Below are 25,607 nucleotides of genomic sequence, written 5' to 3'. Positions count from 1 at the left end.
ATTAGCATTGTTAATTTATTAAGAATCTTTTCAAAATTTTGGCAATCCTGTTAAAAAAAACATGGTTTAAGGCGATGCACTACGTCGTGTAATATTTTAAATTGAGCCGCTATCAATAACAACCCTTACGTAGATGGCGATAAGGTTTAAATTCCCGCTTAACACCATCCGCCTGTTTTGATTTATGCAAGAAAAAAACATGGCCAAAAAGTGCCTTTTATTTTATTTTGTGGATGTTCAGGCACAAATATTTAATTTTTTTTCGATCATTTTATAAATAACTTAATTTGCCGCATTATTCAATAAAATTATAACCGAAAATAGGTTCGTAAGTAGGAGATTTTGAACTTTAAAGCAGTTTTCATAGGCCTTTACATTATTTTTTTCTGGGCTTATAAAAAGACTTATCTACAAATATTATAGTTAAGCAATTAAAGTTATACATTTGGTATGTTCGTAGAATCAGTACAGCTTTGCTTAGATTTTGTGAACGTATTTTATAAAGGTAATCCCTGTTATCGTGATGATTTTGTTAAAAAGATTCCATTGCTGTTATTCTAAGTTAGCTGGACATGGAAGGTCTCTTGAAGCGGGTTTCCAATTGCAGCGGAATTCAGGTGCAGGTAGCAGGTACCTGCTGCACTCAGAAACTGTTTCAAGGCAAGCGAGACACAGGCAATATAGTGTTTGTTGCACATGCACCAGGCACCGGTAGGCCCGCCGCGTCCGTTGCACTTTGCTTGAAATGCATACTGCTGCACATGGGACCGGACTAAAAATTATTATTTTTGCCCGGTTCAAGTATGAAATAAATCAACTGCTCCTTCAAAATTAGTTAATATTTAGGAAATCTACGCCTGAAGTCACTCGAAACAGAATGAAGTTGCTTCTGAAAGACTTTTAAACCCCACTGACTGGTTCGCTAAAACGCGCATGCGTACCATTATGGCGATTAACAAAATGTTGCCAGCGTCTTAAATTAGATTATGAATAGTTCACGATTTTCAAAGCCATGGTACCGTATTTATTTTTTAATTTCTTTGTAATATATATTTTAGAGAGAATATAAGTAGTTATCCTATCCATTTGGTGCACTGAAAAAAATGTTAATTACGTGTTTATTTTGTATATTAATCTTTAAGAAATGTTTTATATTATAAAAGAAAACATTGTTTATACAACTGCATTCATATTTTGATAAAATAATAATCGGTTTTGTACGGACTGGGAACACGTCTCCTCTGCACCCATAGTAAATTCGGCTCTGGTTATGTACGGACATTAGATAAGTACTGAGGTGGACCCATTGAATATCAGCATATTCTTTGTTAACCCACAGTGAAATAGCGATAAAAACCCCTGTAGATAAATTAAAACCTCAGTAAGTAAGACATAAAGATAAAATATGTCCACCCTAGTATAAGGAGCGTTTTCACAAAGAGAAATTATTTACAAAACTTTTGTTTCGTGAGACAGTTTTAAATGAATTATTACTCGGAGTCAATATTTGATGTTAATATTTAAATGCAAATTTATCATTCTGTATTCCACATATTGCAGGTAAATATTTACATATTTAAAAATCTGAATATGCCATTTTGTAGACACATACATAAATAATAAATTCTCACCTCAGTTCTAGTTTTATATATCACACTAGCTACGGCTTTACCCGGGCTTTCCACAGCATTAGGTATGACAGTGACCTTTCTCTTGTTTTGAAGGTCAAGTAATCAAAATATCATCAACCTATGAATAAAACTAAATATTTGTATAAAAATCAAAGCCAGGTCACTAACCTACCATAGACACTCTCCTTTATATAAATAGAGAAATAGACAGTGACCTTTCTCTTGTTTTGAAGGAGAACGTTTGAAATACCGGAACTGCATTACTAATTAATATATATTTGTTATTTAACTGTATAGAATTCAAGTACGACTCTGAACAGAGATATCGATTCAACTCAAGTTTCTTACGGCAAGGAAGTGGAAAATGATGCAATTTTCCGATTTTCCTCATCGCTTATTCTCTTTTACTTGCGTGGAGTTATGACTTACAACGTTCAAAATAAGGCTTTGCGATTTGCTCGATTATTATTTGATACAATCACACGCTCGTACCAAAAATATTCACTTTGCATAAATACCACTCGAGCGATAGAGATTTCCGGGCGGTTGGTTTTATATTCATACCTCATAATACTAATATGGAAACATATAAACTGTGGTTTAAAGCCAATGAATTCAACTATATTTCATCGTTTGTCTCGTATAGAACTAGCAGAATCTTCAATAGTGACCAGCTGCTAATCCTATACAAATCTCAAGTACGGCCATTAATTTGATTTGGGAGCTACCTCTGGGCTGGATCCCACAATTTTAGACAAACTTACTTGATTCTGTGCAAAGGAGTGCGGTCCATCTGATTGTCAATCCGTTGAAAAGACAGATCGCCATTTCTAACTCACTCACTCAATGTGGGCATGCTGAGTCTATTCTAAAGGTATTTTAATGGAGCCTACTTTAAGGAGCTAGCAGCATCATACTCATCAGAGCTAGAGCACCTGCCTCTCCAAGACCCGCATTAATAAAGCCCTTTCTAAAGCCCCTACCTTAACCCACCTCATAACGCTGTCCAACCGGGTGGCAACATAGCTTTAAGACTGTACAGAGGTATGTATTTAAAAATAAATATCGTTAAAATTATGAATTCTGTATTAATAAAAGTACATGTAAATAATAAGGTTTACAATTTACAATGACAATCTTTAATACTACTCTTCCAGAGAAGCATTCGCTTGTGGTTGGAAAAATATTAATATAACTATTTCTCTATATTATCTATGGTCTACTTGTGGTTTACGTGGAATTGTCTACAACCACGGATATGAAAAAAGCAATTTAACATTTAACTAGATCAATTTTAGAAAACAATTGATAATAAAGTCAACGCACAGACTTCACGGCTCAAAACATTATTTAGTCTGGAATATTCAATGAGACAAGCCTGACTCTATCGAATACCAACAGTGACACCAGTTGGTATTCGATAGAAGCATCAAGCTAGCGACTGATAATCTATTCGGGAAGTTCAAAATAAATTAATTTTAATTCATAAATAAAATGAGTGGATAATACAAAATAATGAAATCTCTCAACTTCATTTTTGTTAAAAACGTAACTTTTCATTTTTTCGCGTAAGCGAGTTTTTGATAGATTTGAAAACGGTTAAAAAAATTGCTCGGAAAATTGGTCCGAAAATGGATCAGGAAATTGTATAAAAGTTTTTGAAACTGAGAAATTCTAGGTTTTGTAAATTTTATTTTTGGCATTTTCATGACATCATATCCCTTAGGCGTATGTGTGGTAAACCTTTATATGACCCTGTTCAAATTGTGGAGAACCGATAATAATGAAAGGCATTTAAATGTTATGGTTAACATTAAGAAAGGGACGGTTAAGACATTTAGAGCCGGGGAACAGAGAAAGGAGCTGTAAAGAGAATGGTAGAATAATTCGAGGACGTCTTAGGAAATTATGGCATAATCGAATGAATCAAATACTTGAGTCGGTTAAGAGTCATGTTAAGAGTCATGTTAAGAGTCATGTTAAGAGTCTGAGACGATGTATGAATGTGAATGAAGCAAGTAGTGTGTTACAATGTTTAGTCGCTGAAATGATGTTCCTCTTCTTCTGTTTCAGCCGACTACATTAAGATCTGTCACAGAACGGATCCGGATGTGGACGCTTGCATCATCCGGTCCATTGATGAGATAAAGACGAAGCTGGGAGCGGTTAGTATATTTTTATTACTGTTCTATCATAAATTTGAAAAATACTACTGATTTTTATGATATTTTAAGCATTCCGGTCTTTTAGTAGATTACGAAAGTACCAGTCGGTGGCCGAGTTGACATCGCGCTTGGGTCCCACTCGGGCGTAGTGTGTTCAATTCCTCGGCTGGCTAAGTCCTCCATCACAACACAAGCAACATTTTCAGCTTACTGTGGTGGTAGTAGGAGATTTTCAAATATTGTCTGGTTATTCGTAACCCGGGAATGTTTGTCTTTCTTTTTAAAAATAATAATAATAATAATACATGATAGATTTAGGCACAATCATGATTTAAAAATAATTCACCAAAGTTTGGTAATTAAACATAACATGATTGACTGGCGTAATATAATACCATATTATGAATACGAAACAAATTCATTTTTAGAAAACTTATTTTATAAAATATATTATGATAAAACTATACTAACAGACCGAACGATTAGTCATAATAGACCCGATATAGTTTTACATGACAAAATTAAAAAATTAACTTATATCATTGATGTCGCTATTCCAAATTCCTGTAATATTCAAAAATCTGTTAATGAAAAATAAGAAAATACACAGATTCGGGAAATGAAATAAAAAGAATTTGGCATTCTCAGACTATAAAAATATTACCATTCGTTATTTCGGCTACTGGCATTATACCTAGCTCTCTCATTAAAAATTTAGGCGTATAAGATCTATCAAAAAATTTATATATAAAGATGCAAAAGTCGGTCATTCTGGATAACGAAAGATTTTTTAAATATTAATGTTGAGGGATCAGTAGGATTTATAGGCCCTGTAAGAAGTTCTACCGAGCCGAACCCTCTGATATGAAAATATCTGGAGTCGTTGAATCATTTTCCCATTTGATCTCTGGTGAGTTGACGTATTGTTCTTGTATTGTTTTGTATTTATTTTGCTTATATAATGCACATGCATAATGTTGATTGACTAGATGATCATTTGTGGAAAAGTGTGTGGAAGGGTTTAGTTTTTCCTGTGGGGAAGATTTAACCCGGACATAAAATCGGAAGTTATTTTAAAAAATAAAAATAAATAAAAAAATTATCACGATGTCTGAACACGTAGATATTCATGAAAATCCGAATAATTTTGTATTTCGTCGAGATATATTATCAAGGCAAGGAAAAATGCATGTTTATATAACACAAAAAATATTTTTTTAATATAAATGTATGAACCCGTAAAGGAAACAACTTTAAAAAATATAGTATTATAGCTAAGATTATCTGTGACAGTTTCAATTGATTAACTTTTTGGTTTCTTATAAAATTATTTACAAAATAAATAAAAACCAGTTTTGTTTTTGAAATCGAACGTTTCTAGACTTCGTTTGTCAAGCAATTTTAATGCCTATTACGTACAATATAAGGTATACCAAGAATATACACATTTTTGGCTTGTAGCTTCCTCTTAAATACACGTATAGGAATATTTATACAATTACATGCATACAATCAATGGATACCAATGTATTTATAAACAATATAAATATTAAAAACCTTTATCTATTGAACAATTTTTGATTTTTTGAATTCTGTGTTGATTCGCTTTTTTAAATCCATCGGCATCTTATTAAATATAAAAGCTTCAAGATCAGAGAATGTTCGTTGCCAGTATTTAATAGTGTTTTTGGATAATTATGCTGACCATTTAAATAATACCCTAGAAGAAGTAAAGGGGAGCAGAAGTAGGAAGGAAAGATTAAGAACTTCCTGGCTATTCAGATATCGTTGGTAAGCCTTGTTAAAGCCATTTTAAGCAATGATTCTTCTTAACAGGGCGATTTTAAGAGTATCACGTCAATATAGATATTATTATTTATTGACATCATATTAATAAATATGTTTATTCAAATTAATCCACATTTTATTACACGTGTTATTTATCTTTGATATTGACCTTGGTTATTCCGTCAGTCAATACTGTAAACATTATACTGCCTCTGAAATCAATTAAAGGTTAGGTACATGCAAATAACAGAGTATCAATAAAAAATACTTCATTTACCCTTCAGTCCTCGGAAGGACATTACTAGCCACAAACATCATATTCCATTATAGCTTTTGAAGGACAGATCTGACCGGGGCATCCATACATTATAATAGTATTTTAATTTTTGAAGTGAAACTTCTTTACGCGCGTCATGCATTTTCGAGGACCGGAGTAAAACCGACTCATGACCGTCACGAAAAACCGTGATCATTTGGTGGTGGGGGTACGGGGCCCCCACCACCGCTCACCGTTCACTGTCGCTCTCTCACCGTAGTCGCTTACTGAGGTGAGGGAGCCACTGACGAACGTTCTCTCTCTCTCTTCTCTCTTTTCCTCTCTCTCTAGCCAACGACGCCACGCCAGGCATCAGCTGCTTGCTTCGTGTACTGCGCGTTGAGTGTAATACGAGTGAAATACGTAATTGATTGTGGTTTATTCGATTTGGAACAGAGTTTTAGTGTCTAAAATGAGTAGTGACGAGATAGAAGTGAGAAAAAAGAGAGAATGAAATGAAAAGAGAAAGAGAAGAATACTAAAAGTTTCACTTCCGTCGTGCGTAGGCTTGCCACACACTGTATTTTATTTTTTCTATAATGCGTAGATAGGTGATTTTTTCGTCATTGGAAAGATAAATTGTTGTGTTTCCACAAACAGTTCTCCAACTCGTCGTGGAAGGAGATTATAAATAATTGTTTTTTTTGTGATAAATCTTTTGTGATAAATTTTTGTGATAAGTGGTTTTTTTAATATTTCGCGTATTACAATGGTGACTCGATAGTCGACCTAACTAGAAACTGGCTAAATGGGATCTGAGACATTAAGTTTGTCTTCGAGCATTTTCACTGGCCCTGGCAACTACTGGCCACTAGCTGCCATCTTACGGACTTTCACGCAAGCTCTATGCACTGCCCTCTATGAGTGCATCTGTGAAGCTCTTACTTCCCAACAATTAATTACAACAAATAATTATTCTTTTCAGTTTGTATCAAATATTTATACCGGATTACATGGATAAAATAAATAAAAAATTTCAAAGTGCATGATTACGTATTGGCAGGATTTTTTCATTGACAGTTGAAATTTAAAATTTATTAACTCAATTTATTTAGAATTAATGGCACAAGTGCCATTTACTTACATGATAGTTACTGTCATTCATAGTACATTGTAGAAAGAAGAAAGAAAAGAAAAATTGGAAGATTATACAAGTAAACAAAACAAAACAAAAAATATATGCATTAGTGCATTTAAATTAAGGGGGGGCTAGGGTTAATTCGTACGAAAAAAGGAATTTTTTGTGACAACACAGTTAAAATCTCTTTATTAAATCTAATAGTACAGTAAAGTATGACATTTTAAAAATGTTCTATAAAATTTTCACGGAGAAATATTAAAAAGTACGGCAATGGCAGCAATTATTCGGACGTATCTCAAAAAAAAGGAGAATGGCGGTGCCCCTCGTAACTCGGTGCTGGTTCATCTGAAATCAAAAAATTAAAGTTCATTTGTTAGATAATAGTTTTTCCCAGGTAACGCTGCGAGGGTTTTTCGAAATTTTAATTTTTCACTTTTTTGGAACACTTTGAAGGGAAAAACGCTATTTTTAGTGAAAAAAATCGGCTAATTTGTTATTGTAAAATAATAATTATTAACAAATATGAAAAAAACTCTCCAGCGTTACCTCGTAAATTATGTACAAAAATAGTTTTCAAAATTTCAAAAATATCGGTGCAGTAGTTTTGAAGTTATGACGGGCACCGACTTTGAAAACGTGAGTTGTGGGAAAAACGCTTTAAAGTTTTGAACATTAAAAAATCTGGTATTAAACGTTTAAAAGCAAATTTTATCGGCTTACCTCACACTTCACACTGAATCATCAATGCTAGGTCCATAAAAGATGTTGCTATCATCCATGATGTCTAAAGCACCTTTTTGCTCCTGTCTACGACGAATCCTGCCTTCTTTAGTTTGTCTCTCAGCTTCCTGCTCTGCTCGGCTTATACGTATGGTCGTGTAGGGGTTAAAATCCGACAGATATAAAAATACTCGTAACTTCGTCAATTTTGCTCCAATCAACTTGAAATTTGAACACAATATTCTTAACATATTAAAAATTTATTTTAAAAAATACAAAAAAAATAATTTTAAAACCCTAGCCCCCCCTTAAAGAAATGAAGCAGAAACAAAGAGGCATATTAAAAACATAATCTAACATAGCATAAGAGTCACCAATGGTGTGTAATCTATTTATAACAGAATTATATCCTGAAATCGTAGTATGATTGTCACAATAATACATACTAGAGAACCTTGATCTAATTTATTTTATTTATTTATTTAACGCCCAGAGGGCTTTTACATGGTCGGTAGTATATTTTTAATTTGACAAATACTTGGAAACATAAAAAATAAGAATAAAATTACATTTGATAAAAGGAACATGAAAGTGAATCTATTATATTATAACGCTAAGGTCTTTCGTAGGTACACACTCGTCCCACATGCTAGCTCCAAATGGAAGTGCTACCATCTCGAATGTTCAAAGAGAACTGTCGAAGATTTCCATGCATATGCATCTATCCGCGGTTGCAGGTTTTTACCTGCTAGTAACATTAATATATCAAGGCTATCCCACCGATAAGTTACAATTTTATGTAAAAATATGTCACTTAACTTCAACAATTTCGATTAATGTAATAAAAAATCATAATCTATTGATTCTATTATTAAAATTTGCAAGGTGTCCCAAAGATGTCGTTCGTAGTTAGATTCCGCAAACATTGCGCCAGTGGTATGAACCCTAGGCCGACTAGAAAACAGGCCTGTTCGCGCGGCCTCCAAATTACAAAGCTAGTGTTGTTGCTAAGTAACTGTTAAAAATAGACTAACCAGCAATCAGATGTAACAACAATCACCGCTATTTGAGAACTGTCCTTGCTCGATGATGGCACTTGCTTGATAACAAAATCCATCGATCGCCCAGCTCTGTAGTCGGCCTTGGATGAACACTGTTATTTCCACGTGCCCTACATGTACCTCACAAAACGGCATTAACGGCTAGTAAAAAAATATTTGCAGCCTTGACTGCCGATAAATTCAACCATATTATAATGATCAATAAGTTCTGTATAACGATAGAACAGTGAAGAAAGATATATTTTGTATTGATTTTATAATGAGCAAAGGCCAGGTCGAGCCCTACGAAAAACATTCCAGATCTCCTTTAAGGCGACACAAGACTCTGAGATTAAGGTTTTGCTCTAGGCTTACATTTTAATTAATTCCGACGAATTCGTAAATATAACATATATTTTTTTTAGATCGATACCTACGCCTGTAAGATATTTATATTTAAGATTAATAAAAACAGGATTTAGTTAAGTCTTTCGACTATAAAATAGCGGTAAGCACCAGATATATATCACAATCACTTTCCGAGGTATTCCTCTAGAAACATCTGAGATTTTAGTAATACGTTCATTTGAAATATATTGCCTATTAGGGCAAATCGGGACCGGCCCACAGTGGGCTGAAAATCGCCTTTCATAGACATAGAGACTTGAATTTTCAAGGGTATTTTTTTGGCTAGAAATGGATTCTGCTGATCATTACTATGCTATAAAATGTCGTACGAAGTAATTGCGTGTACAAATGAAGGAGTTATAATTTTTTTAAGAAAAAATTGTATTGCGCTGACATTAGAAATCAGGCTATCTCTGGAATCATAAGGTTGGCCGTTCTATCCTTACACACAGATAATACTACTATTTATTTGTATTTTTTTGACATACTTCATATTGTGGCGCAAGGTGTGATTTTTATTTTTAAATCCTAAAGTGGAAAAAAAATTTTTTTTTTGTTGATTACATTACAAAATAAAAAAATACCCTTGAAAATTCAAGTCTCTATGTCTATGAAAGGCGATTTTCAGCCCACTGTGCGGCCATCCGCGGGCACAATTGGAGCAATCCGCTCCGGGCGCCGAATGGTCAAGACGCCAAGGTGCTAAAATACCAAAAATCTTACAGTCTTAACACATCGCCCTTGAGATTATTCTTCATTAAAACGGCGCTACACAAAATACAAATCATCCCAATATTATTGATTACGGTGATCACCTACATCTACATCTGGGGCAAATTCGACCATAGATTCGAATATTATTTTACACGACTTATCTCGTTAAGATTCCCACTTGAGATTTGATTTGGCAAATTCAACTACAAGTCCGCACAATACACAAGGGCCGCGCGTCGCTATTTTTTGTGCACGGCTCTTACGTCGATAAGATTCTGGTTTGATTTTAGGGTATTTTCTCAACTTAAGGTACTTTTAGTATTTTCGTCCCGCCAAAGAACTAAAGATGGAGAATGATATAGGCAAAATAAATTATTGATGGCAATAGTTATCGTTTTATTCTCTAAAAAAGCGTATTGCTTTTCAGAACATACTTTCTATATATACTCGTATATATTTAGATGCATATAGAATTTTACATAACTAGATATAAAAAATATATACTATAAGGAATATAATTTATAACTAGTTAAATACATAAAAAGTTATGAAAGTATTGCAATCACGATTTCAGTAACAACTACATTTCTGTAGGCCTTTTTAAGATATACAATTCCATAGTACATTATTTTAATGTATCTTATAAGGTTTATACAGCGTTATCGATGTAGTGCCCGAAAATATATTTTTACGTCTTGATTATAAAACATTGACTTTTCTCTATTTTCTTAAAATATAAAATGCATATATCATACATGTAAACCTTACGGAAGAAATTCTCTAAATAATAGTGAAATCTCTATCAAAATCCATTCATAGTTTAGAAGAACTAAGCGCAAAGACAGACAGACGCGGATATCGACTTTATTTTACACTATTTATATATTAGATGTATTGTTCTATTTATTATGGTTTAGTTATGCGTCGATTTTCCATGATAATAGAAAGAAAAAAAAACTGTTTAAGTATTTATATGCTGTATCTTGCTACCAAAAATTATTATATGCTGTATCTTGCTACCAAAATATTCCTTTGCTGTATCTTGCTACCATAGTATTTCTATGCTGTAACTTTCTACCAAAATATTTATATGCTGTATCTGGCTACCAAAATAATTCTATGCTATATCTTGATACCATAATATTTATATGCTGTAACTTGCTACCAAAATATTTATATGCTGTATCTTGCTACCAAAATATTCCTATGCTGTATCTTGCTACCATAGTATTTCTATGCTGTAACTTGCTAGCAAAATATTTATATGCTGTATCTGGCTACCAAAATAATTCTATGCTGTATCTTGATACCATAGTATTTCTATGCTGTAACTTGCTACCAAAATATTTATATGCTGTATCTTGCTACCAAAATATTCCTATACTGTATCTTGCTACCATAGTATTTCTATGCTGTAACTTGCTACCAAAATATTTATATGCTGTATCTTGCTACCAAAATATTCCTATACTGTATCTTGCTACCATAGTATTTCTATGCTGTAACTTGCTAGCAAAATATTCATATGCTGTATCTGGCTACCAAAACAATTCTATGCTGTATCTTTATACCATAGTATTTCTATGCTGTAATTTGCTACCAAAGTATTTCTATGCTGTGTCTTGCTAACAAAAATCAAAAATATATTTCATTTTTAGTATTATACATCTATTTTAAAACTTTTTTAGTTTTCTGAGTATTGAACTTTCCTACCCAGTAACTGGAGTCAACAACTCACCAACCTCGCTAAATGCCGATCGGTTAGGACCGACATTTGTTTCGTATATTAACTGCTTTACTTTCACCTGATTTCCGAGACAACGAGTCTATCTGACTAGTTTCAGCTCGATCGGTAATCAGTAAGTGAGTTAATTTCCTCTTCCTAGATTTGCATTCAAATATATTTATTTAAAAATACGATACCTCCGGTAAATTCTGCCCGGAGCAACCTGCCCCAATCAAACCTTCATAAGTCCTAGGTAAGATCCTAAGTAGTCTAAGTCAAAGTTGAACAAAGGGACTTCGCACCCAGAGTTGAACAAAGGGACCTCGCACCGAAGTTGAACAAAGCGACCTCGCCTCCAAAGTTGATCGAAGGGACCTCGCACGCACAATATAATTATTAAAGAATTCAACAAACACTGATGTTTTAATTATATTCTTTATAAAAAAAACAATAAAGTAATTTATATTATAATTTATTTAATAGAGATTACTTTAATAACACTGTGATAATATTATTAAAAAACTAGTTTATAAACACAGCCATAAACAACATTGATCGTTAAACCTAGATATACCTAATCGCCGTGATAATTATTCAGAAAATAATTAATCAAACTAAACTCAATCTTCAGAGACAACTTTTTCTTTTTAACTCATTTTGAAGGTAATATATCATCGAAGAGAAAGATAATACTAATAAATCTAAACAAAACATGGAACTGAACAAGACACAAAAAAATAATAAGATAACAGTCACAATTAGGAATTGAACCCAGGATCTCTTGTCTTCCCGGACAGTCGTCAAACCACTATTGGGATCTATTTATTATGTCATATTTTTCAAATTATATGGTAAAAATTTGTTGCAAGATGATATTGTTAATTCTGAATTTGAAATATGATATAAATAGGTCCCAATGGTCGAATATGATATAAATAGGTCCCAATGGTCGAAAATGATATAAATAGGTCCCAATGGTCGAATATGATATAAATAGGTCCCAATGGTCGAATATGATATAAATAGGTCCCAATGGTCGAATATGATATAAATAGGTCCCAATGGTCGAATATGATATAAATAGGTCCCAATGGTCGAATATGATATAAATAGGTCCCAATGGTCGAATATGATATAAATAGGTCCCAATGGTCGAATATGATATAAATTGGTCCCAATGGTCGAATATGATATAAATAGGTCCCAATGGTCGAATATGATATAAATAGGTCCCAATGGTCGAGTTGTTTAAGACCCGGTAAGACAAGAGATTCTACGTTCAATTCCTAGTTGTTACCTTTTTTTATTTTCTTCTGTCTCATGTTTCATTTAGATTGATTAGTATCATCTTCTTCAATGATATAATCTAATGATATTATTTTACCTTGAAGAACACATTTTGTTATTTTATAGACACGTAGCCATATTTTATACGGACGCGTATTTACGGTAAATGAAACAACCATTGAATATCAGACTCTGAAATCACTAAAAATATCACCTATATAGTTACGTATTTAAACCTATATAGTTTTTTTATAAATTTATTTTAACTGATATTCAGCTAATACTGTCACATGTATGTATTGTTGATGATACCTTCATAATTTAAGATTTTCTAACCTTTTATTTCACACTTCCAGAAGTACAAAGGGATTCAACTGATGATGTTTACGGTTCCATGATAACTCAACACAGTGACAATTCAACACACTTTTAAAAAGTGATATAAAGTCATTAAAAACGATGAAAAATATTTTAAATTATTTTAAACATAACCTAACCTACTTAACCCAGTTAATAAAGTTTTTGTTTCATCATTTTCCATGACTTTTTAAATATGTGATAAATTATCATTGTGATGATTTATCCGGTCACCGATGTTTACATATAAATGAACAATGTGTAGCAATTTTTTATTTAGTTAATTTTAGTGACAATTTAAACACTATACATACAAATATTTAAAAAATAAAGATTAGAAATTTTAAAATTGTAAATTCATATGTCATACGGCATAGATTCTGGTCTAGTAATGTGTAATTTCTATCACTTAAGAAATTCTAAAAATATAGTACTATAGGATTCATATGTCTTATACTGATTTATAAATGTGGAAATTCTAACTATACAATTGTAAATGTTCTCCAAAGTGCCCTGGAAAGAATCTCAAACTTGTGATGTCCCGAAAGAAACCATTCATCTGTTCTGAATGCAATTACTAATGTTATTCAAATTGACCCTGGTAATAAATTACATCTTTGCGATTCTTTCAAGGATAAAGAAACCATCCTGTCACTTCGAATGCAATCAACTATGTTCTCAAAATTTGTTTTGACAGCATCGCCATTCCATTGTAAGAATATTATGTACTAAATACACAAGTTGGCTGTCCTGAAACCGGAATCCTTGCCAGTTGGACAGACAAAGGTTCATTTTGTTTTGTATTGTTTGTAATTTATATATTATAAAAATAAATAAATAAAAAAGAAAAAAATAAATTTTAAAAAATATTGTAGTGAATTTATGTGCTGATGCGGACGAAAGTTATATAGTTATATTTTATATGTCTCCATAGCCAGATTTTTATTCTTGATTTGTACACATTCTATTCGTTTTATACCTGAGGGAATTATGCTGTGAAGTTTATTGTAAAATAAATGTATCTTCTTTTTTTGAATATGGTTTTATGGCTTGGAATGTCTTTTATGTCATTGAAAACCTTGATTTTATATCGTTTGTTTATACGATGTTTAATATACTAACCTAATATAAATAAATTTGCAGTTATTGACGTATATTAAATTAATATTTTTTTCATTGACCTCTTTCAGCCAGATTTGTATTCTTGATTTTTGCTCATCAAAAATTTCTATTTGCTTTATATCTTGGGGTAGGATGTTGGGAATTTTTATTACAAAATAAATGTTTGTTCTATTTTTATTTTTCTTTCGGATATGGTTTTGTAACTTGGAATATATTTTATATCATTGCAAACTATGATTTTATATCGTTTGTTTAAGCGCTGTTCAATATACTAACTTAGTTACAGTTAGTGACATATATTTAATTAGGAAAGTTTATTATTTTACTTGCACTTCATTTTAGAGTGGTTTTTAGTAGCATCCAACTGAGAAATGATAATTCAAAATAGATACGCTGTTAGTTAGTTGAAAATGCTTTAGTTTTGTTAAGTAACCATAATTGATACGCCAGATACTCCCTCCAACTCTCTCTATTATTTTTGCTCTCCGTTCTTCAATTTCTTTTGCATTCTTCATTAACTATATGAAATCTAGCATTGCAATTTTCCACACATACTATACCTGAATCATATCATTAAAATCCCTCTTTACTTGCTTTAATTTACAATTAACTTCTAATTCTAGGGAATCCCCGAGCTGGACGTGCCCCCCATGGAGCCTCTGAACATGAAGGAGATCATCTTGTCCCGGGGGCCCAAGGGAGCGCTTCTGGAGGCCACCATGTCCAACATTAAGGTCTGGGGACCTAGCCACTTCGTCGTGCAGGAACTAAAGTAATACCTAGTCACGTCTCACTACTCGCGCCTATTTTTAACAATTTGCTGCATTGAGGAGCATCTGCATCTTTTCAAAATTTTTAACAATTTAAAAAAAATCATTTACTACATGTGTTTAACAATCTTTTCAAAATTAAAAAGATCTAATCGTATCTACTGAATCATTTCTAATTCATTTCGAAATTTAAAAAAAACCAAATCTTTTCAGATGCCATTCAACATTTATTCAATATCTGTTATAATTGTATTTAAAAAAACTATTCAAAATCAATCTAATGCCTATTTAAATCAATTCCAAATCTATTTCAATTATATTCAAAATTTATTCAAAATCTATTCAAAATCTATTTAAACGTATTAAAATCCATTCGAAAATCTATTAAAAATCTATTTCTATTAAAAATGTATTAAAATCTATTCCAAATCTATTTAAAATCCATACAAAATTTATTCAAAATCTATTCAAGTTTTATTAAATATTTATTCAAAGCTATTCAAAATCTTGGTAGCTTAATGGACATGCTTTAGAACCCTCACTTTTTTTATTTTAACGTATCGAAATTAAATGAAATCGTTGGTTTGCAGGTCTGACCTAAAGAAGAACCGTTTTGACTTCCGCGTGCACTTGCCTCGTCTGCACTTCGAGGGCAACTACAAGATGGATATGCAGATTCTGCTTTTCACGCTGCACGGGAAGGGAGACATTAGAGGAAACTTTAGTAAGTTCACATTATGTCAGATCAATTAAGACAGACAAAGCACCATCTTTTTAAGTGTGACGTCGGTCAAAACTTTAAAAAATTACATAACTTGGAGTGAGCAACTACAAGATGAGCATGGAAATGGTGCTCTTCGCCCTACTTAGCAATGAAGACATTGTATTAAACTTCAGTAAATCTACAAAACTTTATGTAAAATAGTAGATCACTTAAGTCAAACGTTGGAAATACCACCTCGTTCAAAACTTCATTTGAAATGCTTCAATTTCGAGTGTACAGTGTGTATGATTCACACTGCACGGAAAGGGAGGCATACAACAGACAGGGGCAACTTCTGCAGGCCCCGTGGGATCATTTAAATATGATTATTACTGTCAGAAAATATTGAATTAAACTTTTTGAGGTTTAACCTCATGACTTGACGAAGTGTTTTTAAAATAAGTGGAACAACTAAAAGCTGGATACGCAGATTCTATTATTCAAGCTACACGGCAAGGGATACATCTGGGGCAATTCAGTAGATAATTAATATAATATAATATAATAAGTGTTTTATTATCTTTTTTTTGTAACAAATAGATATAATGATATCCTCACTGGGATCTCCCGTGCTGAGGATTTCATTTACATATTATGTATAATTTAATTATAAGAAAATTAATTTTACATCAAAGTTACATATGAATTTAATTATGGACATATATCATGTAGTATAATTTTTTTTTTAAATAATTTTAATATAGGTAAGATTGTGTTTTTTGGTATAGTTCAGTTGATTATGTTTTAGTCTGTGTTTGATCTCAGTAAATTTTCTATTTCAGATCTCCCTATGTTAAGTATCAATTATTAATTAATTAGAGTCACAGAAAGTACTACCTTTCGAGGTTTGACCTTGGTCATGACTTGAAGAAGTGATTTTTAAAAAAAGGGTCCAATTACAAGATAGACATGTAAATCATATTATTCGGGCTGCATGGCAAAGGATGCTATTATTAATGAAAATTCCCGCGAGATTTTTTTAATCGAGAACGGAGAACTTAAAATCTCGTTAAAAAGGATCAACAGGTAGCTTACTTTTCAATTGTGCATTTTAATATTCGAATATCATCAAGTTCAACATTTAACATCAAATATGTACCCAATCGGCACTTTCCTTGTGCTACGTATTCATACGCGAGCCAAACTGCCGAACTGAACCTCAACTTATGGAAAAGGAAAAAAGCAACCGCAAATGGCGCAAAATGCCGTTTTCAGTTGCTTCCTTTCACGTAATTCGTGGCTCAGTTCGCGTTCCGGTTCGCAAATGTATACGTACCATTAGACTGTCTCACAACGTCGTTCGATCATATAATGATATCGATTCCCAAGCTTTAGGCAACTTACCTAAAGAATAAGAAAAACAATGGTGGTATAATTCTTGTCATTTTATTTTAAACGCTAAGTAAATAATAGTCATTATTTAAAAATTGAAGAAGAAGATGTTTATAAATCTAAACGGAACATGAAACCAAACACGAAGAAAACTTACTATTAATTTAAATATGATTTAAGATTTTCACGGCTAAAAGTATTTTTGTTATTTGTTTTTGGGGTGTTATGCCGTGTTTCGCTAACTCCTTCTTTAGCCAACGTTTCGGACAGCATTTCAGTGTCCATCATCATGGCAGATGTATTAACGAAAACGTAATGACGTAATATGATATAATGTAATAACGGAAACACGGCATAACACCCCAAAAACAAATAACAAAAATACTATTAATTTAATTAATATCTGGTCAAATTATTCGTTTTCCTGTTTAAAATGGGACTGTAGGCCTCTATCGAATGAATTGACAGAGTTCCTAATATAGTAGCAGTAAAAATCGAATGTTTTATGAGGACGGCGGAATACGTGTTCATACAAATTCTGATACTGATATTGACGTACAGACATTTTCGCATTCTGTCATGATATTTATTACTAAATTAAAGACTAATATTTTATCAGGATATTGGGAGGATCATTTTTCTCCTTGTAGAAAATAAACGCGGTGATTGACAGTCGCAACTGGGAATGGAACCCAGGATCTCTGTCTTACTGGGAAAACGCCTCTAACCACTCGTTTAACTTTTAAAATCTATTAAAAAAAGTTATTCCAATAGTCTACACAGAAACCATTTTGTTGAGGTCACGCCTGATTATCTAGGTATATTGAAAATCAGTTATCGATTGTAACTGATCGATTAAATGCATCAATTAACCACTTAATGATTTTGCTTTAGGTGACAATTATTCTAATACTAATTTGATTAATAATTGGTCTAATATGGAGCGGGTAAAGATCTGTCCTAAACAATTAGTATTATGCAGACAAAGACACTGGAATCCTTGACACCAAATATGTGATATTTATGGTTAATAACTGAACCCATTGGTATGCTTGAATGTCGAATGCTTTAATACATTATTCAATTATTTTTAAGTGCAGGTATTTATAAATTATATTATGTCATACATTACTGTTGCTATTATACGTCTGTCTAGCTGACATTGATGACAAGTCTTGAAGTTATGTCAACATTTTTTAAATAACATACCTAAATAAATACTAATATAATTCTTTTAAATCTTTTCACAAAAAACTGTGATACTACGTATTGTCTGTAGCCAATAGAATGAAGGTTCTCCGTCTTTATGTAAAGTGAACTATATTGGAATACAACGGAACTATATTGCCACCCAGTTGGGCAGCGTTGTGAGGGGAATTAACACAGGAGCAGTAGGAGGGGATTTATTAATGCCGGTCTTGAAGATAAATGCATTATATTAAAATAGGAAAAACAAATAGAAGTTTTGGCATGTACAATAGATTCTATACATAGCAACTTAGATCAAAGGTAAAAATGCATAGCGATATATCTAGATTTAGCTAAAGCCTTTGACTCAATCTGCCACAATTCATTTTTTGAAAAATTAGAAAACATGGGTATCAAAGGCAAGGAACTCCAGTTATTATAAAGTTATATGAGTAACAGAACACATCAAGTCAAAATTAACAACCATACTAATAAACCACTGCCGATTACATAAGGAGTTCCACAAGGAAGCATACTAGGGCCCGTTCTTTTTACTATTTACATAAATCAACTTTTCAGCATGAAAATAGACGTGAAGTAGTTAGCTATGCTGACGACACAGTTTTAATCTTCAAATCTAAGGATTGGAATAATGTATATAACATAGAGAATTTGTGAATCTCGCAAGTGAAAACATGGCTAGACTCAAACATACTTACACTCAACATATCAAAGACAAAATTCACAACATACAGTATAAATAGCATGGGACAGCCAAAAAAACAACACAAACACCATAAAAATACACGAATTTTTAAACACCAACATCTGCGATTGCCCTCCTCTAGAAAAAACAGAACAAATAAAGTATCTAGGAATCAAAATTGACCATAACCTTAAATGAATACCTCACATCAAACAAATCACAAATAAAACAATTGAAAACAATATATTTTGCACTTTGCCAATCAATAATAGAATATGGAATTATTGCTTGGGGAGGAGCAACAAACTCGGCTATCAATTACATAGAAACTGCACAGAAAACGATCTTAAAGGTAATACTAAAAAACATAGACTGACTGATACAGACCAAATATTCAACAGCTGTGACATACTAGATATACGCCAATTATACGTTAAAACACTACTAAACTACATTTTTGACAAAAAAAGTAAATTTCAACATACACAAAATAACACTAACAGACCAGTTAGACAATCGTACAAAGAAAACATAAAAACTCCGACAGTAAATTCAAGCTTTGAACAGCGACACTACCAATATCATGCTATAAAAGCTTTCAACAGTATAAAACTTGAAATTAAAATTGAGGAAAGTAAAAATAAATTCACACACAAAATTACAAAATGGATTAAAGAACAAAAAAGACAATATTACCAAAATTTCATATCATAAAATAAAAATAAAACATACACGTAACACACAAAACCAATATAAACACACATCACTCACAAACACACAACATTATATTTTAAATGTATTATTTTCTCTTTAAATGTATTATGTAGATTATATTTTCATATTATAAAATGAAGGCCTCAGCACGGGCAAGCCACCCAGTGAGGCCAACATTACTGGAAAACTTTGAAATGTAAAAAATATTGTACCAAATAAAAAAAATAAAATAAAAAATGCCTGTAGCTTGTTCTATACGTGAGCCGACTCATAAAATACTAGTCAGAGAATTGAGTTTTTACTTTAATCAGCTTTTTACAGAAGATATTAATAACTCATTTACAAATCAAAATTGAATAAAGGTTAATAAAATCATATAAATAAGACGTCTCAATGTGACATAAGCACAGTGTTATAATGCCTTTGAACTTCAAAACATCTATCACAAGAGAACAAATTATAATTCTTGTAGAACGCACACAATCATGACCTTATTAAAATTGATCAACTTTTAATTTAAAAAAAACACAACCATTAAAAGGCGTTTTGCATTCATCCATTCGCTAAAATCAAATATATAGTATTTAAAAAAATAAACTAAATAGAGTTCAAAGAATTAAACAGAAAAACAATAAAAAAATTGGACAATTATTGATTTTCAACTCATGAACACGGTAAGTTTCAAAGTAACTAGAAATGATTTACTGACACAACTTATAATGAAATGCGTCCTCGTAAAACACATATCCTGCATGATTTACAACAAGTGAACACTGACCACGAACCAAGTAATTACCATTGCAAATGCACATCCAAGTTCTTAAAATTTCATCATAAGGCTTCGTATACCCGTTAGGTTCTGCATGATCTGTTGTAATAATAAGTACCTTCTCAATTGAAAGTTCATGTTTCAATGCATATTCTTCAGTTTCCTTCGACTCATTATATTTTCTTTTTTAAATTGGTAATTTCAAAACAAACCCAAAGAACTACCGTCACAAAAATCTACTTAATTTCTATATACTATATTGTTTGAGTATACACGTTTATTGTTTGAGTTAAAATCTGAATAGTTTCGTGATAATAAAAAAAAAGAATATTTCTGGTTTCATCCTTCTAGGGTGTTCCAGACTATTATTTCAAATTGCGGAGAGAATTCATTAATTCGTTTTATTTAAATGGGCAAAATTCATGATTTTGTGTAAGATTTGCCTCGATTTCAGACTGAGATGAGATATTGAAAGGAAGGGAGGCAATTTTAAAAAAGGCTTGAGAGAATTGAGAATATATTTTTAGAGAGGGACAGCCAAAAATATGTGATTTAATATTCCCACTTCTGGACCATGAAAATTACAATGACGTGAATTTTAAATATGTGAGAGGGAACGGAACAATAAGTTCAATGTAGTAAATGGGGAAATTTCTTTTTTGGAAAAATGGGGGAATTGTGTTTGGGGAATTGTGTTTGAAAAATGGGGGAATTAGAGCACCATTTTGATGGGATAGCCTTTCGTAACTTTGTATCGAGGCATAATAGGATCCGTTGTATAGATAGCAATGTGCCAATCCCACTGGTCGACATTTATTTTTTTAAGTGCAGTCCCTTAAGCATAGCTAATTTTTTTTATATGTATTTAGTATCCATAAACACGAAATGAATAAAAAAAATTGATAGGTCAGGTTTTTTTATTATTTAACAAAGTTTTTTTACATAATTCTTCCATAGTATGACGGGTACTTACTTAACAAAATTTCAAAACTAATTCAATTTAATTTTTTTTACTCCTGATTTGCCCTTGTGAGTATCTTGAGAGTCTCTCTGCAGGGTCCAGCAATAGTCTGCTAGCATAGATGGACTCCACTTTCCTTGGTATCACTTTTCCATACCCGCAATGTCCTGGTGAAATCGTTCACCGTGCTCCCCACTGACATCTCCCATATTTTCGGGGAAAAAATTCAAATGAGAGTAAAGGAAGTGTATTTTTAGTGACGTGTTACATCCCATATTTTTATAGGCCATGAACATTTCAGACACAATGCTGATATAGTCTTCACTTTTATGAGTTCCAAGAAAGTTCTCGACAACATTCTTGAAGGCTGACCAAGCGGCTAGCTCGACTGGTCTCAACACTGTTATAAAATTCGGATCAGTCAAGACCTCCCTTATTTGTGGTCCCACGAATATTCCTTCTTTAATTTTTGCCTCGCTGAACTTAGGAAACTTTTTCTTTAAGTAAATCATGCCATTTCCGTCCTTAGACAAGCCTTTTACAAAAATTTTCATCAAACCCAATTTAACGTGTGAGGGTGTAAGTAATATATCTTTAGATTTTACTAAGGGAGCATGTTGAACATTCTTCGTGCCAGGTCTAAGGTGCTTTCTAGTAGGCCAGTCCTTCTTGGCATAATGGTTTTCCTGTCTCTGATGTCCCACTCTCACATAAAACCACAATACTTTGTATATCCCGCTTGCAGTCCTAGTAGGAGCCCTATTATTTTTGGATCACCACATATTTTCCATTCGTATTTCACATATTTATTTTTTGTTAACAGTAGCTTGTTGTCATAGTTCTCTTTCCAAGTGGAATGGATGGTCAAAAAATCAAAAATCAATGATAACTCACGAATAAATATGAATTAATACACATTTTAGTAAACCTTAAAACCCATAAAAACCTGACGTGATAGAAAAAAACTAATCACATATCTGAAATCAGCGTAAAATTTCCTGTAAGATTTGGCTACTTTCGTTAAAGGGACAAAAAATGTGTTGACCAGTGTCCTCTGCCAAACATCGTGGGAACTCTCTTTGAGAATTGAAAAAATGTATGATAAAATCTCCGGGGGATGTGGGAAATTAAACTTAATAAACCAAACTTTGAATGAATGTCTGAAAAGGGGATGTGGGTAATTATAGTTAATAAACCAAACTTTGAATGAATGTCTGAAAAGGGGATGTGGGTAATTATAGTTAATAAACCAATCTTTGAATGAATGTCTGAAAAGGGGATGTGGGTAATTAAATTTCATAAACCAATCTTTGAATGAATGTCTGAAAAGAGGATGTGGGTAATTATAGTTAATAAACCAAACTTTGAATGAATGTCTGATAAGGGATGTGGGTAATTATAGCTAATAAACCAATCTTTGAATGAATGTCTGAAAAGGGGATGTGGGTAATTATAGTTAATAAACCAAACTTTGAATGAATGTCTGATAAGGGATGTGGGTAATTATAGTTAATAAACCAATCTTTGAATGAATGTCTGAAAAGGGGATGTGGATAATTAAAGTTATTAAACCATTATTTGAATGACTGCATTTATTATATGAAGTTACTGGTTCAAATTTAATATGTATTATTTTTTATCTCAATTTCACATCCAAACCACCGGATTTTTTCAATCTCCTAACTTACTACTGACTTCCCAATACTATTTCTACTGTCTATGTAAATAAAAATATGAATGTTCTTTTATTCAAAATCCTTAATCATGTTTTTCTTGAAAAATATTGCCATCTGTTGGACTAAGCCACAGTATATTTTTTAAATCAGTATCTTTGTAAACACCAGTTAATATTATTTATACCTAATACCGACAAGGATTCGTCACAACAGTACTTTCTGCAGGGCAGCATAACACTCTACTACCGCACTACCCTGAAGAAGCTACGGTTGTATCGAAACCCGATCGGCATTAAGAATAAAAAAAAATGGTTTATACCAAGTTATTGTTTAATTTTAGACAATATAATTTAAATTTTATGCAAAATTAACGATTATTTTTATTTTATAGAACCTTATATAGTTCTAATAGACAGATACATTTTATAGGGTGACATTCTCCGTATTCTGTTCGGTATTTTATAAATTTGTCAAGAACGCTTGAAGAAAACCACATAGCGACATCTGTGAAACGTTTCGTTAATAATATTCACCGCTTTACAATAATAACAACTAGAATAATATTAGTGTAAACTCAGCATCAGTTTTTACATTAATTATATCGCTTATAATTAATATATGTAAATATATTCTTATGTTTTAAAATTAAAATCTACAATTTTGTAGATTTTTCACGGCTTTTCTATTATTAAAATCCTTTTCATTTTAATTGTTTAGCTGTTTATTTAAACAAGCGCAGACCTGTGAAACATCACGAGATTTTTAAAAAATCAGTTACAATTTTAAAATTCATACAATATTTTTCCGTTAAAAAAATTCTATTATAGGTAGGTACTTTATAGCTTTTCTGAATCAGTTACAATTTTTGAAAATCACATTTTAATTCAAAGCTGTTTGAGTTCATTAAACCAATGTTACCCAGGACACACAGACAATGAAAATAGTATTTTTAATTGATTGTAGTAGCTGATACCGGATTATAGAAGGTAATACATTAAATTATAAGAAAATTATACGTAACATATGGCATTATTATGAAATTTTACAAGGTAATGAAATAATATGAGGTCACCCAAAAATTGTCATGAAAGTGTTGTTTGTTTACATAATAAAGGCTTTTTTCTTGAGTGACTCAATAATAGATAACTGCCATAGAATTTAATGTAAGTCTGTAGCGTGTTAGAAAATCCAGTTCTTTTCTCTAAAATCTGTGTTTCATATTTTCTCTTATTCTTGGTGTTTTTAATCAAATTACGCTTATTACATTATTTCTTTAAGTCATTAAGCTTATAGAAAGGGGCCGGATTCACAATAGTTTGCTTTTGTTGTAGAAAGTAAAAAAGGCACAGTGTAAAAAAATAATTTAAGACCTAAATAATATTACCAGCTAGGACATTATGTCCTGAATGAATTGCATTATGTTATATTTACATTTCCCTGATACCATTCCACGATAGGGCCACATTTTAATTAAATGTTACCTTTAAAATATATTACTTTCTAATATTCTACAATAATCGTACAAATATTTTTTTTAAATCAATCAAAAGCGTGGGGCATGATGGAAAGGCAATGTGTACACTTTGGGCGAAAAAGTAAAATTACCAATGTGACCAAACAAATTCCTCACGATATATCCTAACCATCTCTTTTTCTTCCAGCTAACTACATGTGCAACGTGACCATGAAAGGCCACAAGAAACAGCGCGACGGAAATGACTACCTAGAATTCGATAAGATGAAGATCAACCTGAACGTAGGAGGAGGAGATATATACCTCTCCAACCTTTTCAACGGAGACGCACTCCTCGGAGATGCCACCAACCGTATCCTCAACGAGAACTCCATGGTCTTCATTAACGAAATAACGCCGGTCCTAGAGAAGGCCCTTGCGGATCTCTTTACCGATATCTCTAACAGAATCACTTCCAGATTCACGTATGAAGAGCTTTTCCCCTAATCTGTTTGGTTTTAATAAATTTTGTTTGTATTCTGTTTAATTGCGTGTTTTATTTGATGTGTATCTTTACTTTTTAATCTATTTTTTTTGTTATTCCTCTTCTTCTCTTTTTATTTATTTTTTTTGTACTAAATATGTATGCTAATGCATTCAAATTTGACTGTCCTAAAACGGGAATTCCTTCTAGTTTTTAATTTATACGCCTGAATATTACGGTAAATTCCAGGAACTGCGATTAGAATAAAAGAATTTTCTTTTGGTTACCTCTTTTACTGTAGGATAAGGGCAAGCTTCACTCCGCAGACTCGCCTTAAACAACTCAGTGAAATTGGACTCTTATTTAATGTCGGAAGCCATTGAGTGTTGTCTGTCAACCTTCCCCGGTTTATAGTTAGGTTTTCTTAAATCTGTCA

At 32.2% G+C, this 25,607-nt stretch overlaps 1 protein-coding gene across 1 annotated transcript in view; it reads left to right on the top strand.

Annotated features, from left to right (window-relative positions):
* The window catches only part of LOC149411273 (protein takeout-like), a 29,721-nt gene extending 4,524 nt beyond the window's left edge, over positions 1-25,197 (top strand). Inside the window, exons 2-5 of the mRNA XM_089647528.1 lie at positions 3,705-3,796; positions 14,979-15,127; positions 15,716-15,849; positions 24,896-25,197. Coding sequence (XP_089503654.1) covers positions 3,705-3,796; positions 14,979-15,127; positions 15,716-15,849; positions 24,896-25,194 — 674 coding nt within the window. The 3' untranslated portion in view covers positions 25,195-25,197. The remainder of the gene's footprint in view (positions 1-3,704; positions 3,797-14,978; positions 15,128-15,715; positions 15,850-24,895) is intronic.
* Positions 25,198-25,607: the final 410 nt, after the last annotated feature.

The sequence above is a fragment of the Hesperophylax consimilis genome, chromosome 26 (assembly GCF_061612785.1).
Source record: "Hesperophylax consimilis isolate HC1 chromosome 26, BYU_Hcon_1.0, whole genome shotgun sequence".
NCBI lineage: Eukaryota > Metazoa > Arthropoda > Insecta > Trichoptera > Limnephilidae > Hesperophylax > Hesperophylax consimilis.
The sequence above is the reverse complement of the archived record's forward strand: the minus strand, read 5'-3'. Positions and strand labels throughout refer to the sequence as shown.